This window comes from Lutra lutra, chromosome 1 (assembly GCF_902655055.1).
Source record: "Lutra lutra chromosome 1, mLutLut1.2, whole genome shotgun sequence".
NCBI lineage: Eukaryota > Metazoa > Chordata > Mammalia > Carnivora > Mustelidae > Lutra > Lutra lutra.
The window spans coordinates 218,655,990-218,677,068 of NC_062278.1; the positions used below are offsets into that span (position 1 = coordinate 218,655,990).

General features: G+C 46.7%; 1 protein-coding gene across 2 annotated transcripts in view; it reads right to left on the reverse strand.

Moving 5' to 3' along the window:
- Nucleotides 1-10,641: 10,641 nt before the first annotated feature.
- Nucleotides 10,642-21,079, reverse strand: part of VAV1 (vav guanine nucleotide exchange factor 1) — a 48,706-nt gene continuing 38,268 nt past the window's right edge. Inside the window, exons 22-27 of one of the 2 annotated variants that reach the window (XM_047705385.1) lie at nt 20,897-20,928; nt 16,680-16,796; nt 15,204-15,291; nt 13,925-14,039; nt 12,473-12,621; nt 10,642-10,951 (exon numbers count right to left, since the gene is read on the reverse strand). In XM_047705385.1, coding sequence (XP_047561341.1) covers nt 10,898-10,951; nt 12,473-12,621; nt 13,925-14,039; nt 15,204-15,291; nt 16,680-16,796; nt 20,897-20,928 — 555 coding nt within the window. In that variant the 3' untranslated portion in view covers nt 10,642-10,897. Of the gene's footprint in view, nt 10,952-12,472; nt 12,625-13,924; nt 14,040-15,203; nt 15,292-16,679; nt 16,797-20,896; nt 20,929-21,079 lie in introns of both variants that reach the window. The other variant, XM_047705376.1, reaches the window with a different exon arrangement.

The following is a 21,079-nucleotide window of genomic DNA, read 5'->3' on the forward strand; positions in this document are numbered from 1 at the left end:
TGCTTGCTCACACGGACACCTGTGAGCCTGGTATCCCCCAAGGGGTAGAAGCAACAGCTGGAAGGGCTGTTACCCTCCCTGGATCTCATTCGGATGCTGCCCCGTTTGGGCCTCGCCCAAAAGAGGATGTGGAAGGGCAGAAGTTTTGAGAGGGTCATAATAAGCCATTATATTTCTTCCCCAAACGCAGGGCCCCAGAGCCCAGGCAAACAGGGGACAGAATTTGAAGGAAGTGAATCTCCAAGAATGTCAGAATTGATGGCGTAAGAAAACTGGTGAAAAGGGTTTTTTTTTTCTGTCCCTCGCCGGACGCCAGTGATTCTGTACAGTTGTGTCTGCGCAAAGGTGCCTGTTGGACACCCTGGGAGTGGGTCTGCATCTTCCCAGGTGGGGGCACCTTTTTCTAATTTCCAGAAAGACTTCTGGCAGGCCATTGGGAGCTACCAAAGGAAGCTCTTGGAGGGGATTCTAATTCTTATGATTTAAAAAAAAAATTCTTGATCTCACCAAGCTCATTCTTCAGACCTCAATAGAGTGATGTTGAAAGAGAGAGAGAGAGAAACCTGTCTCATGCCTGACTTCATTGCCTGAAACTCCACTATTAGTCATTCTTTTGGATAAAAGCATTTCTCTAGGTATTTACCCCCAAAATATAGATGTAGTGAAAGGAAGGGGACATGCACCCCAGTGTTCATAGCAGCAATGTCCACAATAGCCAAACTGTGGGAGGAGCTGGGGTGTCCTTCAACGGATGAATGCATAAAGAAGATGTGGTTCATATATACAAAGGAATATTACGCAGCCATCAGAAAGGATGAACACCTATAATTTGCATCGACATGGATGAAGCTGGAGGGGATTATGCTAAGTGAAACAAGTCAAGCGGAGAAAGACAATTATCATATGTTTTCATTCATATGTGGAACATAAGGAATAGCCCAGAGGACCACAGGGGAAGGGAGGGAAAACTGAATGGGAAGAAGTCAGAGAGGGAGACAAACCATGAGAGACTCTGGACTCTGGGGGCCAAATTGAAGGTTTCCAGAAGCGGGTGAGGGGTTGGGGCATGGGGTGACCAGGTGATAGGTGTTAAGGAGGGCATGTGATGTGATGAGCACTGGGTGTTCTACACAACTACTGAATTGTTAGACACTACGTCAAAACTGATGATGTTGGCTAGTTGAACATTAAAAAAAAAAAAAAAAAGCATTTCTCTTCCAGAAAATGCAGGGCTGACCAACTCAACGGGCTTCTGAGAGCCTTTGCTCCTGCCTGCTTCCTCTGCCCAAAATACATATTCCCTCCCATTTTCGATGATGCACTCTCTCCGTGAATTCTGGCCTCAGCACAGATGGGAGGAAGGCCTTTCCCTGGCCACCCAGTCAGGAACAACCCCCGCCCCCATCAAGACACAGGGGGCGCTACTCAGCATTATTTTTTCCCCACAGAGCTGACCTCCAAACTTAAACTGAGCCCACGTCTTGGCTCAGCATTTTTCTCCTCCCGCTTCCTGCTTGCGGAGGCCACTGTGGCCCGGGTGGGAAGGGGGAGATTCAGATCCCATAGGGCCCTATGGGCCATCCTACAGATCCAGCCTGACGCCTGGCCTGTCTGATGTCTACCGGGGCTTCTCCCCGAGTGGATCAAGAATGGGGACCACTGTGGGGGCAAGGGAGTGATAATGCAAGGATTTGGGATCAGACACGCCAGGTGTATTCATACCGTGGAAATTGGCACGTGCTCTGCCAGCATCCACTGATTAAAGCCCCTTACTCCGTGCCCCCTCCCCCACCCCCATCTCCTGCAGCCTGAAGCTCAAACCCTTCAGGCTGACTTCCAGCCTGGTCTTCGAAGGGACCTCTGCGTGTGAAGCCAAGTCAGCCACTAGAGGGCAGCACACACCCTCGGACGGCGCCTGAGGACACAGTGGGGCGTGGATCTTCGGTGACCTGGGACCCCAGCCTCCAACACCAGGGAAACTCGGCGTTCTGGGCCCCTGAGGAAAGGCCGACCTCGAGTAAATAGTCCCCATGTAATATGGGGCCCTCCATGAAAATCTGCTGCAGGAAGAAACCCTGGGAGATGAGAGATACGTTAATGTCCTTGACATGGGTGATGATGTCACAGGTAGATACAGTGTCCCTGAAGTCATTGTGACATATATGTTCAACATGTACAGCTCTTTAGGTATTGATCATACCTCAACAAATCAGTTTTAAAGATTTTATTTATTTATTTGACAGAGACAGATCAGGAGGAGGCAGAGAGACAGGCAGAGAGAGGGGGGGCAGGAAGCAGACTTCCCGCTGAGCTCGATCCCAGGACTCTGGGATCATGACCTGAGCTGAAGGCAGAGGCTTAACCCACTGAGCCACCCAGGCGCCCTCAACCAACCAGTTTTATTTATTTATTTTTTAAAGATTTTATTTATTTATTTGACAGAGAGAGATCACAAGTAGAGAGAGAGGCAGGCGGAGAGAGAGGAGGGAGCAGGCTCCCTGCTGAGCAGAGAGCCCGATGCGGGACTCGATCCCAGGACCCTGAGATCATGACCTGAGCCGAAGGCAGCGGCTTAACCCACTGAGCCACCCAGGCACCCAACCAACCAGTTTTAAAAAGAAGAAAGGAAATCTGCCCCGTGCCTGATTTCACTGAACTTCCACCATTAGAGAGCTATTCCTTTATATTAAACATTTCTCCTCCAGAAGATACAAGGTACTGACTCAACAGCTCAAGTGCAAGCGTCTAGAAGGGGTGACAGAAATGGAAAGGGCCTTTTGACAGCAGAAAAAGGCTCTGGCTAGAGCCCCTCTACCCTCAATATGTTTCACCACCTTCTAACAGTATAAACATGAACTTAATTCTCTCCAAGACCCCGGATCCCAACTCTGTTTCTCCCGCTTGCCCTGTCCCAGCCTCTGGAAGCTGGGAGTGCTTGTATCCAGGAAGACCCTGAGACTAAGACCTCCGTGGGACCCTCTAGATGGGTCCTTCCCTGTGGTTTCGGGTGAATGAATAAGGGTGTCACAGGGTTGTGTGATGATGCTGATTGGTTGCAAAGTCAAAAGCGCCAGGAGCCCTTTCTGGTGCCCAAACTTGGGCTCATAAAGTCAGGCTGGTGAACAAGCACACACATGCAGACACACACACATACAAACACCCAAAACACACAGACACACACATGCACACGCAAACATACATATACACATATGCACATACACACACATGGACATACATGCAGGCACACAGAGACACAAGCACACACACAGACGCACATACAAGCACTTGTGCACATACACACACACAAACACATACAGTGATACACAGACAGGCACACACACAGACACACAGAGACATATGCATGCACACGCAAACATACATATATGTATATGCACAGACACACACATGGACATGCGTGCACATACACAGAGACACTCAAATGCACACTCGTGCACATATATACACTCGCACAAACACATATAGAGATACACAGACAGACACACACAGTTACACACACAGACACATGAATGCACACACAAACGTATGCACAGACACACACAGGGAGTTACATGCATGCACACAGAGACATGTGCACACACAGACATACATACATGCACTTGTGCACATACACACACACAAACATACAGAGATACACAGGCATACACACAGATACACAGAGACACACGCATGCACACACAAACATACATATACGCATATGTACAGACACACACATGGACATACAAGCACACACACTGAGACACATACGCACACTTGTGCACATACACACACTACACAAACACATACAGAGATACACAGACAGGCACACACACAGAGATACACACACAGACATACGCATGCACACACAGACATATACACATATGCGCAGAAACGCACAAGTCCCCCCACACACACTCCTTTCTCTGCTCTCTCCTGCTCTCTTCCTGCAGCGGGGACCCAGGTCTGCAGAGGGGGTTGGCGCACTACTGCTACCGTCCACCAGAGGGCAAGCTTGGCTTAAACTTGGGGCGATCTGCCGCGACCATGTCCCCAGTTTGGTCTTTGCGATCCAGAAAGGTTTCAGTCTCATCCAGGGGCTGCCTGTCTGCTGGTTTGAAGCCGGCCTCCACCAGCTTCCCCATGTGCGGATGTCTTCATCCGAGCTGATGAGTTCCCAGCCCAGCACTGGGTGTTCATGAGCGAGTGTATATGAGGGTGTGTGTGTGACTGTCCACTTCCCGGACTACCTGCTGTGCGGGGAGGTAGCCTTGTAGGGGTCCGGGGTGTGTCCCTGTGCCTGGCGGAGTCGCCGGTATGGGTCTCCGCGCCTGTGCAGACCAGCTTCGTTTGAGCACATGGGTGCCCACACGCGTGTGGTGGCCTGTGGAAAGACGGCGTTGGTATTTCTGTATCTGTGTGTGTTTCTGTTCTTTTCTCTGCCTGTTCTGGATGACTTTGCAGGAGGACTGTTTGGGTCCCGGGTCTGTTGGTCTTTGGCAATACCGGGAGTGTCTCTATGTCTGTGTGTCTCCAGCGCTGCCTGCCTGCCGTTGTACTTGGGCAAATACTTCGTGTGCCGGGTCCATTTGTGCGTCCACGTGCCAGGTTCTGCGGGGGTGTCTTGGGCCATTTGTGTGTATTTGGGGTCCATGCTTCTTCGTGACCATCTGTGTGCACGTCTGTCCTGTTGTGGGGCATTTCTTTGTGACGGCCGTCGCGTACTCATGATGTATGTGTTATGGGTTGAATCGCTTCCCCCCAAAATGCACATGTTGAAAGTCCCCAGTGCCTCGGAATGCGACCTTATTTGGAAATAGGGTCTTGGTGGACAAAATGAATTAAACTGAGGTCACACTGGAAGTAGGGTGGGCCCTTCATCCAGTCTGACGAAAGTCCTGACAAGAAAGAGACACGTGTACAGACACGCACACAGGGAGGACGGCCGTGAACGCTGGACTGTGGCACAGGCTGAGGAATCACCGGAAGCTCGGGGAGGTGCCTGGAACAGATCCTTCTCTGGCCTCTCCAGACTGAGCACAGCCTTGCCAGCCCCTTGATGTTGGGCTTCTGCTCCAGAACAGAGACAGTAAATGTCTGTTGTTGAAGCCACCAATCTGTGGTCCTTTGTTACCGCAGTACAAGCAAACTAATACAGGGTGTGTGTGTGTGTGTGTGTGCGCGCGCGCAGGTGCGTGTACGCATGTATACACACACGCACGTGTGCATGCATTTCCAGGCAGCCAACACAATGGATGGCCAGCATCAGAGAACAAGTTAGGGCTCTGGGGAGCTGCTACATGCCCCTTGGGCTCTCTGTGCCAGTGGAGAAGGTGAAAGCTGTGCCCTTGAACCCAACTCCCCAGCCATCAGCACGCCTCTCCAGAGCTCACCTGAGGCCCTCATCATCTCCACCACACCAGCAAGAAGTGGCCCCCTCCAGCAGGTGTCTTCAGGATGCCAGTCACAGCCTCTCCCTTCCGGCCCCTCTGAGGGACACAGAAGAAGGCAGGTCTTGTACTGGGCCTGACCTGGGCTCAGTCTGACAGCTACTCCAGGCCCCCATTCTCCCACCCTTTCTTTTTTTTTTTTAATCATTTTTTAAATTTATTTTCAGCATAACAGTATTCATTGTTTTTGCACCACACCCAGTGCTCCATGCAGTCCGTGCCCTCTCTAATACCCACCACCTGGTTCCCCCAACCTCCCACCCCCCCCACCTCTTCAAACCCTCAGATTGTTTTTCAGAGTCCACAGTCTCTCATTGTTCACCTCCCCTTCCAATTTCCCTCAACTGCCTTCTCCTAACTCCCCATGTCCTCCATGCTATTTGTTATGCTCCACAAATAAGTGAAACCATATGATGCTTGACTCTCTCTGCTTGACTTATTTCACTCAGCATAATCTCTTCCAGTCCCGTCCATGTTGATACAAAAGTTGGGGATTCATCCTTTCTGATGGAGGCATCATACTCCATAGTGTATATGGACCACATCTTCCTTATCCATTCGTCCGTTGAAGGGCATCTTGGTTCTTTCCACAGTTTGGCGACCATGGTCATTGCTGCTATAAATATTGGGGTACAGACGGCCCTTCTTTTCACTCCATCTGTATCTTTGGGGTAAATACCCAGTAGTGCAATTGCAGGGTCATAAGGAAGCTCTATTTTTAATTTCTTGAGGAATCTCCATACTGTTCTCCAAAGAGGCTGCACCAACTTGCATTCCCACCAACAGTGTAAGAGGGTTCCCCTTTCTCCACATCCTCTCCAACACATGTTGTTTCCAGTCTTGTTCATTTTGGCCATTCTAACTGGTGTAAGGTGGTATCTCAATGTGGTTTTAATTTGAATCTCCCTGATGGCTAGTGATGATGAACATTTTTTCATGTGTCTAATAGCCATTTGTATGTCTTCATTGGAGAAGTGTCTGTTCATATCTTCTGCCCATGTTTTGATATGATTATCTGTTTTGTGTGTGTTGAGTTTGAGGAGTTCTTTATAGATCCTGGATATCAATCTTTTGTCTGTACTGTCATTTGCAAATATCTTCTCCCATTCCGTGGGTTGCCTTTTTGTTTTCTTGACTGTTTCCTTTGCTGTGCAGAAGCTTTTGATTTTGATGAAGTCCCAAAAGTTTATTTTGGCTTTTGTTTCCTTTGCCTTTGGAGACATATCTTGAAAGAATTTGCTATGGCTGATATCGAAGAGATTACTGCCTATGTTCTCCTCTAGGATTCTGATGGATTCCTGTCTCACGTCAAAATTCCACCGGTATTCTTCAAAGAGCTGGAGCAAATAATCCAAAAATTTGTATAGAACCAGAAGAGACCCCGAATCGCTAAGGAAATGTTGAAAAACAAAAATAAAACTGGGGGCATCATGTTACCTGATTTCAAGCTTTACTACAAAGCTGTGATCACCAAGACAGCATGGTACTGGCATAAAAACAGACACATAGACGAGTGGAACAAAGTAGAGAGCCCAGATATGGACCCTCAACTCTATGGTCAGTTAATCTTCGACAAAACAGGAAAAAATATACAGTGGAAAAAAGACAGTCTCTTCAATAAATGGTGCTGGGAAAACTGGGTAGCTATATGTAGAAGAATGAAACTCGACCATTCTCTTACACCATACACAAAGATAAACTCAAAATGGATAAAAGATCTCCCACCCTTTCTAAGAAAAGGAAACTCCTTGCAGTTCCCAGAACCCAAAAAGTACACCCTCACTTCCACCTCCCCCTAAAAAAAAAAATGTCCCTGCATGTTTCTTAAATACTCTAGCTCATTGATCAGGTAGGTACCACCTGATGTTTCCTCCTCCAAGAAGCCCTCCCTGATCATCCCAACCCAATCCTGGTTAGGTATGTCTCTTTCCCCATAGCCCCTTGCTTCCCTCAACCTGAAGCTCATTGTTGCAGGTCATGATCACCTAGTTGATTGGTTCACACAGCACGAGGCCCGTGGACGAGTTTGCTCAGGCTGCCACACACCGGGCAACTTACACAACACTTACTGTCTCACAGAGGCCAGAAGTCCAAGACCAAATGTCGGTTGGGTTGGTTCTTCCTGAGGCTGCTCTCCTTGGTTCACAGATGATCTGTGAATATCCCCATACTTGTAAGGACACCAGTCACATCAGATTAGGGCCCCCCCATACCTTATTTTAATTTAATCACCACTATAAAGATTCGATCTCCAAATGCAGTCACATTCTGTGGTCCTGATTAGGACTCCAACCCATGAATTTGGAGGGGATGCAGGTCATCCCGTAACAGCTGATATTATCAAGTGCTTATCGCAAACACGAGTGAATGAATCAGCGTTGAATGATACCACGTTCTCTCCTGTTGACTCTGGCTTTGTTCCAAGTAGTCACAGCTCTCTCTGTTTGACGATTAAACATTCCTGCCCTGTTGATGTTACTCTTAGCCATTCATCCTGCTTTAGCCACCAAAATGCAAGAGGAAGTGGTGTGCCATTCTCTGGAAGAAACTTTGAGAGTCACAGAGCTGTCCTGTCATCTCTCCTTTGGTTCTGCCATGAACCTGGCATGTTTCAAACAGTGCTACTCCTGCAGTGTCTTCTCCTTCCAGAAACTTCTTCAGCACAGCTGAAGCTAATCCAGGAAGGAGTTTGTATGACCCTGAGATTGAAGAGAGGCATGTGGCAGCAGCGACACTTAGCCTAAGGTGACTGATGACAGCTTGCACCCTAAAGACGCCCAAGTCTGGGGTGAGAGCCCAAGACATGGCTGGGGTCCAAGTTCAGCTGGGGGCTGGAAGACGGTGATGCTCAGGACCTTCAAGAACAAGTCCATGACCTCCGCCTCAGCAGCACCATTGAATTAGACAGCCGGGTAGCCTCCTTAGGCCTTCAGTAAATTCATGGCATGACTCAGGGGGGAGTCCTGGGGGAGGGCAGAGGCCCCTTGTAATCTCTGACCTCTGTGACTCCAACACTCCCCTGCAGCTTCAAAGATGGGAAATATGGGAGTCCAGGTTGTGCGCCTGGCCTGGTGTGTGCAGGTGCTGTCTGGGTACTGGCGTCCTTGGGTTGAGGACAGAACCACGAGGTTCTCGCCAGCCACTAGAGTGATGGTTAAGAGGGTGGCTTTGCACTTAGTTCCCAGACAACTCTGCACCCTCGGGTGGGGAATTTCTCATATTTCTCTAGTTCAGAGAGGTGATGTCACTTTCCCAGAATGTTACATCTAATCTTACAGGAGCAAAGCTGACCTTAGGATCTTCCCAGAGCTGTGGCCATGATGATCTTCTGCCCATGATGCTGGTTGTGAGATGGCGTTGGACAGTGTTACCATGGCACAGGCTTGACATGGGGCTGCCTCTGCTATTAGTGTGTGTGTGGGGGGGGTAGTATTGAGAATTACTAACTCTTTTCCCCCAAAGTAACATGGCCCTTCCCTAGACCTGGCTATCATCTTTCTGCCTCCAATGGGTTATTTCTACAACCTGCAGGAGAGTTACCTAAGGAACAGCTTTTTGGCTTTTGAACTTCAAAAAAAAAAAAAAAAAAAAAACACCTTTCTAGAGATTTTGCATATTGGCTTTTGAGCCTCAAAATCTAAGCCCCAAAGAATTCCCAATAAAAATATGCCCATACTGGGTGCCAGGGGCTGGAGGGAGGAGAGGATGGGGAGCTGTTGCTTAATGGGGACAGGGTGTCTGTTTTGCAAGATGAAAAATTCTGAAGACTTGTTGCACAACCCATATACGTCACACTACTTATTGGTCTAGTCATGTGAAACTGGTGAGGATGGTGCGTCTTATACTGTGTATACTGGGCCACATTTTTTAAAAAAATTAAATCTATTAAGTAAAAAGAAAAAAATCTAGTCATGTATGTAGAAGAGAATTGATCAGACTGAAGCAAATTTTCCTACAATGAGATAGGTAATGGTTCTCCAAAGGTGGAGGCAAAGAGAGGGGTCCAGAGAAACATCCCTGTGTCCTATCCTCACACCCCATGACTTCAGGGTGATATGAGAAAAAGGTTTCCTGGAGTCCTAGGGACCCTAGGATATAGCAAGCTCTGCAGAGGCTCCCCACACCCTGCATAGGGCAACATCCATTGGGTAGGGATGAGTGCAAAGGGGTACACGTGCAGTTCCTCTGTACTTAGGGATAATGCAGCAGAACCTGTCAGCACCCCCAGGCACCCACTGACAGTATCCAACAGGTCAACTGTTTCAGAAATGCCTGTGGTTCTCCAGCCACTAGATACAAGCAATTCTCGAGTAATGACTGATGGACGTTGGTGAACACATACCGCAGCTCCCTTGGACTTCAACTGCAAGGAATGTTCTAGGTGGATTTCCAGGGGTTCCCAACAAGAATGAGCCCCTGTTGCCTGCAGTTGCCACCTGCTCATCAGTGCTCCCTTTACTGGCTCCTTCCTCTCCCCTTCTCCCTTCCCCCTCCCCTTCTGGCTACTTCTTGGGATCACCTTCCAGATTAACTTTGCACATCCAAATCCTTGTCTCAGGCTCTGCTTCTAGAGAAACCCAACCTAAGACAGTGACCATATAATTTATCACCCACCAGAACACTTTGGAGAATGAAAAGGATCATGATTAGTAACTATACCAGGGTATAACAGCCAGGACTGTTTCAGGTAAACCAAGAGGTAGAGTTGTTCCATTCAGCATTTCAGGACAAACAGCCAGATGTCTTGCATGTGCCAAGAAGGATGTGGAAGACACAGAGGAACCAGAGGTGAAGTAGAAACCATGAAGTCTCTGCAGGTGGCAGAGTGATAGTGTGATAGTGTGGTACCACCAAGTACCAGCTATCTCCCCAATACCCCAATGCCAAAGTCCTTGGGATTTAAACCTGATCTTGGGGGAAACTAAGGTGAAGTCTCTACCTCTTAGTAGAATTGGAGGGTAGCTAAGTTCTAGCACAGAAAAAACATAGGAAAGTTACATTTTTGTGATCTGGAATCTGTGAGTGTAAAATTCTTTCCTGTCTTGTGGGGGTCCCATTTCCTTCTTGGGGTCTTATCTTAAATGGCAAAGCAAGATGATAAAGCTGGAAGGTGAAGATTGGGAAGAGGGCTTTCATCTGTGCCCCCATGTCCTCTCCCACCCTTTCCCGTCCAGGTCTTCCTGAATGACAGCAGTCATTCCTTTCATCATTTTATTAAAAGCTGTTGCCTTGAGCTCCACCTTCTTGAGGGGCCCCAAGAGAAAACCAGTGTGTTATAAATTAACCATGGCATGGCATCATCCCAGGAGCCCTGCCAGCTGGACACTGACCCTCCACAGTCCATCCTGGATTCTCGGGCCGCTGGGACCTGTCACAGCCCCCCTGGCCCTGCTGCCTGCTCATCCTGGGCTCAGAGCCTGGACTTTCTCATCTCTCCGCCAGTGTGCCAAAGCTCAGCAGTATTCAGAATAATCCTCCTCCACGTAGTTGGAGGGGAACCAGCCAACCTGGAAAGAGAAGAGGAAGTGGTCAGGGTAGCCTCTGCACATTCCCCACTGTTCCTCAACAGGAAGGTTCCCTCACACCTCAGGGCCTTTGCACCTGCCATCTTTGCACCTGCCACAACTTCTACCCCAGAAAGGACATCTCCCAGAGGTACACATGGCTAATACAACCCCCCCATACCTTCCAGAATTCTCTATCACATGTCACCTTATTAGTGAGACCTTCCTGACCACCCTGTTTAAAATTGCAAACCCCACCCACCCCAACACTCCTTATCCCTGCTTTATTTTTCTCTGTAGCACTTGTCAGTATCTTACTGATTATATGTTACTTATTTATGGGCTTGTTGTCTGTCCCCGCCCCAACTACAACATGAGCTCCTCAAGGGCAAGGATTGATGTCTGTTTTATCCATTAGATTCCCAAGAGTCTAGAAAAGTTCCTGGCACATGGGAGATGCTTAATAAATACTTCTTAAGAGGATGGATGGATGGATGGATGGATGGATGGATGGACGAGTTCATTATAGCTGAGAATTCAACTGTTGAGAAACAGTTGAGAAACCCAACTGTCTTCCACAGCACACTGAACTTACCCTCACAATTCTTAACAAAACTCTTCATCTAAGCAATTATCTGGACTGTTTTTTCACATATGTTTCTCCCAATAGAATGTAAGCTCCTGACCAGTGTCCTTACCTTCATTCAGCAAATATTTTTGAGAAACCATTACAAGTGAGGCAGTATTCTAGAGACTAGGAACTCATTCATTGATAAAATAAAGACTCTCTGTCTTCATAAGACAAAAATAAGAACCAAGTAGAAAATTTTTTGAGGAACCATGTGGTCCCTCCTAACAGTCCAAATGCAGGCAGGCAAAAAAGCACAAAAGGCAAAGTGGTCATTTCCAGTTATATGTCTCTTCATGCATTCAATATTTATTGAGGACCTATTAATGTGCCAATCACTGTTGACACTGCCGTGAACAAGACAGACAAAAATCCCTCCCTTTGCGTCCCCCCAACACGCTAATCACTCTCTCACCCCAGGGCCTTTGCACATGCTGGTGTCTCTGCCTAGAATACTTTCTTCCACCCTCTCTATGACCTTCTTGCCTGGTTAACTACTCACCCCTCAGTGATCACCTTAGGTTCTCAGAAGTCCTCCTATCGTGCTCCTACCCTTCCCCATGATTCCCCATCTCAATCCCGACCACTTAGTATTGTACCTGCTTGGTTACATGTTTATCATCTGCATTAGACTCTGAGTTTCACAAGGACAGTGACTGTACCACACTCATTTTTGTATCCTCTGCACCCAGGAGAATGCCCAGCACATAGTAGGTGCTCAGTAAATAAATGCAAGTTATGGAAATGAATGAAATCTCTATCTCCTTTCCTCCCCTCTGAGCAGGGAAGACCTATGGGGCCACTCCCCACCTGCTCTATTCCACAATTCCAGGCTATAGGACAAATAGGTCACTCCACACCCTTTCCCCAGGCTGCCAAGCTTTGCTCCAACTTACCCGGCCATAGACCTCCCCTCGCCACCAGCCTTGTTGTCCCTTCTTGTTAAGGATCTTGATGATGTCACCCTCCTTGAGGGATAGCTCTGATCGGTCCCGAGCACAGAAGTCATAGCGTGCTTTGGCTGTACCAAAATACTTGGTGCTCCCTGCTATGTAGGGGAGAGCAGAGGTGGGTAAAGGGCCTGGAGCAGACACCTGCCCACCACCTAGGGACAGCTGGAGGAAGGCAATGCTCTCGGGAGAGTAACACAGGACAAAGGGTCCCTCAATACTTCTTCATGAAGAGTATTGGGTGCCCTGTGATCTGAGGGGACACAACTGTACTTCTGCATCATCCTTCTAGCCCAACCAGTATCCAGGTTTAGAAAATAATGCCATTTGTGAATTTTTATAAATGGTTTCTATATATTTATAGTGAAAGGAATAAAGGGAAGATATGGAGAAATTCATTCGAGGTGGTTAATGTTAATTATCCTGGAGAGGACCAAAGGTCAAAAAAGAAAGGGAATAAAAGAAAGATATATAAGTGGGAAAAGACACAGATAACTTTTCATAGTAAAATATTAAGCAACATTGTAGAATGGAAAAATAATTTGTAGTATTTCTCCAAGTATGCTAAGATCCATAAATACACCAGGGCAAATAAGTAATGTGTGGACAGACACAAACATTTACCCCATTGGGTGATGAGGATTCTCTGATGAGGACTGGAGTCCTGATGTTATGCTGGTGTTGCTTTTTCAAAAATGTAATGTTTTAATAATAATTAATTTTTAAATCTCTCTTTAAAAAATTTTTGGATATGAGAATCCAGAAACTATACCACCCATGTGACTTTTCTGAAAAACATACTTCAGGATGCTCCCTAGCAAAATGACATTTGAATCAGAAAAAGGAATTTAAAAAATTAAAGGAAAATATGGAAAACAAGAAATATAGATGGAGTCTGAATAATTCTTGATACTATATTTGAGAAGTTAAATGCAGTTGTTAAGAAATAATTCCTAAAACATGTCATATTTATTTTAATTCATAGAAAACTGTATCCAATATTCCAGATAATGTCCATGAAACTATGGGGGAGAGATGCAATGGAAAAGAGAAGAGTGCACTAAAGGTCTTGCCTTTTTGTGAGAGAATGTTATAGATACTAATTAATCCTTGAGATTGATATAAAAATACAGGCTTAAAAGGTGCAGGTGAGGACCCTTCTGGTACCTAGTATCCTCATCTTCCCAAATACAAAAGTAACCTCTGTCTCACCTCCCACCCAAGCAAATGAACATGGAAACCACTCAAGAGCAAAGGGACAGACTAGTATGAGAAGAAGCTCCCACTGTTTACCAGACATGACCTCTGTATGCCCACTGGAATGTCCATGGCATCCCCAAACTTGCCCTCTACAGTAGGAAGTTGCTGGGGCACAGGCCCCCAGCCCGAGACATCTACCTGGTGGTCTGCTGATGGCTCTCTTCTCAGGCTCCTTGAAGGGGAACTGCAGTGTGGTGTCCAGTGACTTGAAGCAGTCCTTTAGGGAATTCTGCTGATAAAACTCCACCAGCTCCTGGAAGGACAGCGGGACTGATGCTATTCCTCTGGCACCCCTGGTAAGTGACTCCTTGACTGTTCCCCATGACAGGAAGCTCATTCCCTTCCTGGGCAACCAGGACCATTCTAAGGGGAGGAGATCACACTACCTAAAGCCAGTTCTCTTAATAAACAGATCACTTCATAATAAATTTACCAAATAATCAACTTGCTTGATAACCAGCTCACCAAAATCAGCCCCTACTATAGGTGCCAAGAGACTTATTTTTACAATTAATTATTCTAATATTAACAAATTCTGTTTCCCGAGTACCTACTGTGTGCTGGCCAGTGTACAATCACACATCATCAAAATCTCCTAATAATCATGAAAGATGAATACATTCATGATTCTCCCATTTTATAAATGGAGAAACCAAGTCCCAGAGAAGATAAATTACTTGTCCAGGGTCTTACATCTGGAAAAGGACAGATCCGGAATACAGTGCCTTGGGAGGGGGGGGGCAGTAGAGCATAGCAGCTAAGACAAAACAAAATGTCTCATGGTTTAGAGTTTTGACTCCAAAAATGCCAGTATCATGAAAGACAGAGGGAGAGAGAGAAAGAAGGATTTTAAAAGACTGGCAAAGTACTACAAATGAAAGGAGACTAAGAAGATAAAAACTAAATGCAATGTGTGATTCTTGATTATATTCTGAATGACAAAGAGCTATAAAAGGGATACTTGGGACAATCAGGAGTTTGGAAAATAGACTGTATATTACATAAGAATTTTGCCTCAATGCTCAGCTTTCTGAGTAATAATGATACTGTAGTGAGGTACAAGAATGTATTGGCTCTCCAGATATTCATGCTAGAGTGTTTTTGGGTGAAGAGTGTAGATGCTTGCAACTTATTCTTATATAGGGCTAAATAAATGTGCAGGGGGGAGGGATTGACAGGGAGCAAAAGAAGCAGAATAAGAACTATTAGTTAAGTGAAGGATTCACAGATGTTCATTTCACCATTCTAATAACTTTTTGGAAATTTTTCAGACATAAAAAAATGAGGGGAAGATTTTTCGGAATCAAGTTTGGAGGACAAAAAAGATTGTGCAATAAATGGGGTCCCGAGCTTCAGGGAGGGCTAGATTCTCCTCCTAGATTCTAGGAGGCTGAGGTTGGGGTAGATTGGCCCTTACCGTAAGTCCCCGGAAAGCCTTCTTCTCCGTAATCCTGTACAGTCCTTCTGCTGTCATGATTTTAATATGCTTGACCTCAACGTTATACCTGGAAGCAGTGAGAGAGAGGAACAGGGGGTCACAGGGCCCTGAGGCTGGGGACCCAAGCTCATCCCACGCTCAGGTTCAGTGCCCCCCAGGCTACACAGCCCCAACCACGGAAGAAACAATCTTGACAACTTCAAAGAGGGAACAACCACTGAAACCCAAAGACTGAAGAAAATGCCTCCTGCTTCCCCAGCAGGATCCCTTCCCTGGGAGGAGTCTTCATTTCTTCCCCTGTCTATACGAATCTCCTTCCCTGACTCACAGAGTTGTTGAGAAGTCACAAAGATCTTGCAAAGAAAGCCATGGTCTAGAATAGAGAGGATGAGATCTGTGCTTCCCCCAAGTCGGAGGACCTAGAATCTGCAGGATGGAAAAAGAGACTCATTTCCACCAACATGGCGGGCCACAGACTAGTGAAGACATGGAAGCGATATTCACTTCTGTCAACACAGAAAACTAGATAACCGCCCCCCACCCAAAAAAAAAATCTGACCACAGAAAACTAGAAATGATGAGGGGAAAAAAAGCGCTGAGCTCTCAAAAAAGTAAAGGGAAATCCCCAGAGGCCAAAAATGAGGTTGAAATTAAAACTGAGCTTGCTGAGTGAACTGCTACCCTATGGGGTTTGCTGATCTTGCTAACTAAGTAGCTTATGCCTTGATGATCCCATAGAAACATGGGATGAGGTACTGGGCGAGGTCCAGGGCGGGTGGAGGTTAGCACTGAGACCCACCCACACCCCATAAGCCTGGACCAGCGAATACTACATCTTCTAGAAAACCCACCCAACGCATAGGGGGACCATAAGAAAGCTTGTCTGTCTCAGACCCCAAATGGAAATGTCGCCCTTGAAATTCAGAACCTCACGCCAGCCCTCGTGTAGGTTTGGAGTTTGAACTTAAACTACCTGCACAGTCTGGGAAACTAAGGAATTAGCCTAAAATGTTTAACCTGGAAAAAAAAAACTAACCTGTTGGTGATCAACAGAAAAAAATTCAAAATCTCTGGAGACCCAAGCAGCACAAGATTCCCACCGGGAAATCCCCACTGGACATCACAAGACAAAATAACAAAACCAACCAGGGAACGAGTCACCATGAGTGAGATGCTGCACACCACAGACAGGCATGGACAAAGGGGTCAGCTAGCACTGGTCCACCTGGCAATTCTTCCTCTTGCTCAAATGTGCTAAACGCCTTTTGGAGCCTGTCTGGGAGGCACAGCTCTTTCTCATGGGCTGTCAGTCAAGGAAAAGGAGTAAGATGGATGCAACCACCCAGGACACTGCGGGGCTCAGTAACGGATGGTTGTCATAACTGTACATTCCCTTCTTCCCAGGCTCCTGCAGCACCCGGGTCATAGGGGGTCAGGGAAGGAGGAATTAGTTACTTAATGCTGATGGCAAATTCTGCTGTGTCCTTCACCCTCTGCCGCACCAAGAACGTCCCATCCGAGCGGTTGGTGAGAATACTTTCTGCCCCTGCGCGCTCCATAGGGCCGGCGTACCTGTGGACATATACCAAAGAGAGAGGTCCACACTGCCCCCATGCCTGTGATTTTTTTTTAATTTTATTTTTTATAAACATATATTTTTATCCCCAGGGGTACAGGTCTGTGAATCACCAGGTTTACACACTTCACAGCACTCACCATAGCACATACCCTCCCCAATGTCGATAACCCCACCCCCCTCTCCCAACCCCCCTCCCCCCATCAACCCTCAGTTTGTTTTGTGAGATTAAGAGTCACTTATGGTTTGTCTCCCTCCCAGTCCCATCTTGTTTAAGTGGGTGACAGTCCCAGAGCAGGTTGCTCCAAAATGGGCCAATTTAGCATGAAGACCGTTTTGAGTTAAAAAGCAGTAAAAACCCTGGATGCCTAGGTGGCCCCCATCAGTAAAGTGTCTGCCTTCGGCTCAGGTCATGATTCCGGGGTCCTGGAATTGAGTCCCATATTGGGCTCCTTGCTCAGCGGGAAGCCTGCTTCTCCCTCTGCCTGCTGCTCCCCCTGCTGGTGCTCTCTCTCTCTTTCTCTCTTTGTATCTCTAACAAATAAAAAAATATAATCTAAAAAATTTTAAAAGCAATCAAAACCCAGCAGATTCAGGAAAAACTCTACCTCCCCAACAAATAACTAAAAAGAATTCAGACAAAGGACCCACTCTGGGAGGAGAGCAGCTGTCACCCCAGATACCTACATGAGGCTACAAAGAAGGTGTGGCAGACAGAGAGGAACTTAGCGAGGCCCGTTCGATCAAATCCTCTGTGTCCCACGGCTCCCCAGTGGCCCAGCAAACATTTGTGTACCAGACATTTAATCTTCTTCATCTTCCTGTGAAGTCCATTCCCTCCCTTTGACGTCCCACACCCTTGCCCCCTTCTCCTTAGTTCAGAATGACATGTATGTCTCCTTTTGCCTGACTGTCTTTGGGTTTCAATGTCTGTGTGGATCCCCTGTACCTACAAAATTAAATTTTATTTTTCTCCCATTCATCTGTCTCATGTCAATTTGATTCTTAAATTTGATTTTTCTCCTTATTGGTCTGTCTTGTATCAATTGGATTCTTAGTCCTGCTAGAAGGACCTTGAAGGGGACAGGAATTCTCGTGCCCTGATATGCCCTTTTATAATAAACTGTTTATCTAAGTAAATGGATTTCCTGAGTTCTAGGAGTTTGTGCCAGCCAGGGAGGGGGTTGTGGGAGCCTACACTTTGCAGCAGGTCAGTGAGAAGTCCTGGAAGGCTGGACTTGAGATTGGCACCTGATGTGCAGACAGTCTGGTCTGAACCAACCCCTAACCTGTGGGGTCTGATGCCATCTCCAGGTGGGTAGTGTCAGAAGTGGACTGAACTGTAGGACACCCAAGCTGAGAGGGAAGAATTATCAAATTGTTTGGGTGGAGGGGAAAACCCACACATTTGATTGAGAGTGTGAGTGTAGAAAAGCAGGGGGTTTTACCTTTAATCTGGAATTTGGCAATGCTTGGATGGACATTTTCTGAGTGCCCACTGTTCACCCCTCTCTGTGGCCACCAGGACAGAAACTGGGTGAGGAGAGTGAGACACGAGCCCCAGGTACAAACAGTGAAGAGGGAGCCAACACTATCCCTCTGATAAAAATCCAAAGGGGCCATCAAGGGAGTGAGGTGCCCACACGTGTTGCCCCTGACTCTGAGCCCACGACGTAGGACTCTGAGCCCACGACGTGGGACTCTGAGCCCACGACGCTCAGGGAGGGAACCAGACAGAGAAGGCCACATGGGGTGTGGTTCCATGTGTGTCACACGCCCAGAACAGGCTCCTCCATGGACGGGAGGAGGTCAGAGGGGTCAGAGGTGGGTGCAAGGGGCTGGGGGGCTAGAGTGACCACTAACGGGGGTGGGCTTTCCTTTGGGGGGATGGAATGTTCTGGACTTATAGTGGTGATGGCCAAACAACCCTGGGAATGTACCAAATGCCACTGGATATAAATACATTTATGTTGTAGACATAGATACATAACATAAATAATATATGCTAATTACAGAGAATATACAATTATGGATGATGTGAATATGAATATTGAATGTATTAAATTATAAATGTAAATAGTTAACCTATATGCACCGATTATAGATCATAAGTAATTATAGACGATATGTAAAGGTGCACATGAATGCACTTAGCTGCAAATGTAAATATACAACATAAATTGTATCTATTAATTTGAGGTAAAATAAAACTATGTATGATACATACATGGACATATGTAACAGAAATGTAAATATGAATATAAATGCCACTTTAAATGGTTAATTGTATGTTATGTGGATTTCAACTCAGTTTTAAAAATTAATGCAAAGTCGGGGTGCCTGGGTGGCTCAGTGGGTTAAGCCTCCAGCTGGGCGGGGAGTCTGCTTCTCCCTCTCCCTCTGCCTCTCCCCTTACTTATGCTCTGCCTCTGTCTCTGTGTCTCTTTCAAATGAGTAAATTTAAAAATTTTTTTTTTAATAATGCAAAAACCCCATGGGGAACAAAATGTTAAGGCTTTAAATAAAGACAAGACCTCACTCTGGACTTGCGGGTTCACTGTGTCACCTCTTTCTACCCCCAGCCCTGTCAGATCCCATCTTTATTTATAATTTTGATATTTTGCTTATCATGGATTTTTTTTTGCCTTGCTTTTTTTTTTTTTTAAGTAAGCTCTCTACCCAATGAGAGGTTTAAACTCCCCACCCCGAGTTGCACGCTTCGCGACCGAGCCAGCCAGGCGCCCCCGTTTGCCTTGCTTTTGATTATATGAAATGCCACGTTGAAATATTATGGAGCTCAATCCCTGTTTTTGACACCCCCTCAAATCTTGCACCGGAAATGAGTGACCCAGCTCCAGGCGTGATGACCTCATCCCAGCAGGAGAGGACAGAGATAGGGTCTGAATCCTGATTCTGCCCCTTGGTTGCTCTGTGACCTCAGGAACTGATTTTGCCACTCAGAGCCCTAATTTCCTTTTCTGAAAAGAGGAAGCTAAAACTGCCCCCACCCCAAAGCAGCATTTTTCCTCCCAGAGCGGCATTTCTGACCACTGGCAGTAATGCAGCCAGTGCACCTGGTACACAGTCAGAGCTCAGGAAATGTGAGCGTTATTATGCCCCTTGTGTTAATATGACTCTTGAGGGGCAGCAAGTTCTGGCTCTGGAATGGGGGAAGATGGGTTCCATCCTGTCTCATCACTTCCTCACTGTGTGACACTGAACAAATCACTTCCCCTCTCTAAGCCCTGGTTTCCTCCTTCTTTGCCAAAAGGCAGGAAGAAAAGCAAATGGTTATTATGAGAATTTGAAGTGCTCGTAAAAGTGCTGACACAGTGCTCATAGAAACAGTCCCATGTGACATCATCTAGGATGCCAGCAACTGTAAAGGGCACTGTTCTTTCACGGGCCATTATGAAATAAAAACTCCTACCCATAATATTGGGCAGAAGACTGATCTTCCATTGACTGTAAGAGCCATTCCAATGTCAGAGTGTTTCAAACGTGAAAAAAAAATGTGCATTTAGAATGGATGAAATGTAGTCATAATGAGATGACCACAATAGTAACAGATCTAATCTAATCTTAGATAATAAAGGGCTTACTGTGTGCCAGGCACAGGACTAAGAACTGTACAGGTAATAGCTCATTAAAGCCTTATAGAAACCCTATAAAGTAGATGTTGGTATCAATCTATTTTCCAGAAAGGAGAGCTAAAACCCAGAGAGGTTGAATTACTAGCCCAAGGTCACACAGCTGGGAAATGTGGGGCTCAGCATTTGCACCCAGTTCAGTGGGCTACAGAAGCAACACTGTAAACCTCTAACCCTCACTGTTCTACCTGCAAGAGATATTCAAAAGCAGGAGGGAGGAGCTGCTATTCCCATCCCCACCATCATTTTCCTTCCAGTGAGACCCTAATCTCCCAGAGTCAGGGACCCTCTTTTGCTAGCTCGCTCTTCAGCAGCCCTGGGCACCTGGGCGGTCAATACCCAGAGTTCAAAAAATGAGTAACCAAGGGGTTGGAGCATGGTTCTCATGCTCAACCTGGGACCCCAGTGGGCCTCAAGTTGAAAATAAGAAACGTAGTTCTACTCACCAGAGATGGACAGACAGGTCCTGAGGGGGACCCTGGGGACACAGACAGAGACTGGGATTTAGGATCGAGAGCCCAGGTTCGCAAGGCACTCCATTATTCACTATCATCTACTATCATTCATTCCACCATCACTTACTGAGTGCCGGGCACTGTGCGGTTCACTGAGAGACTGAGCAGCCAATT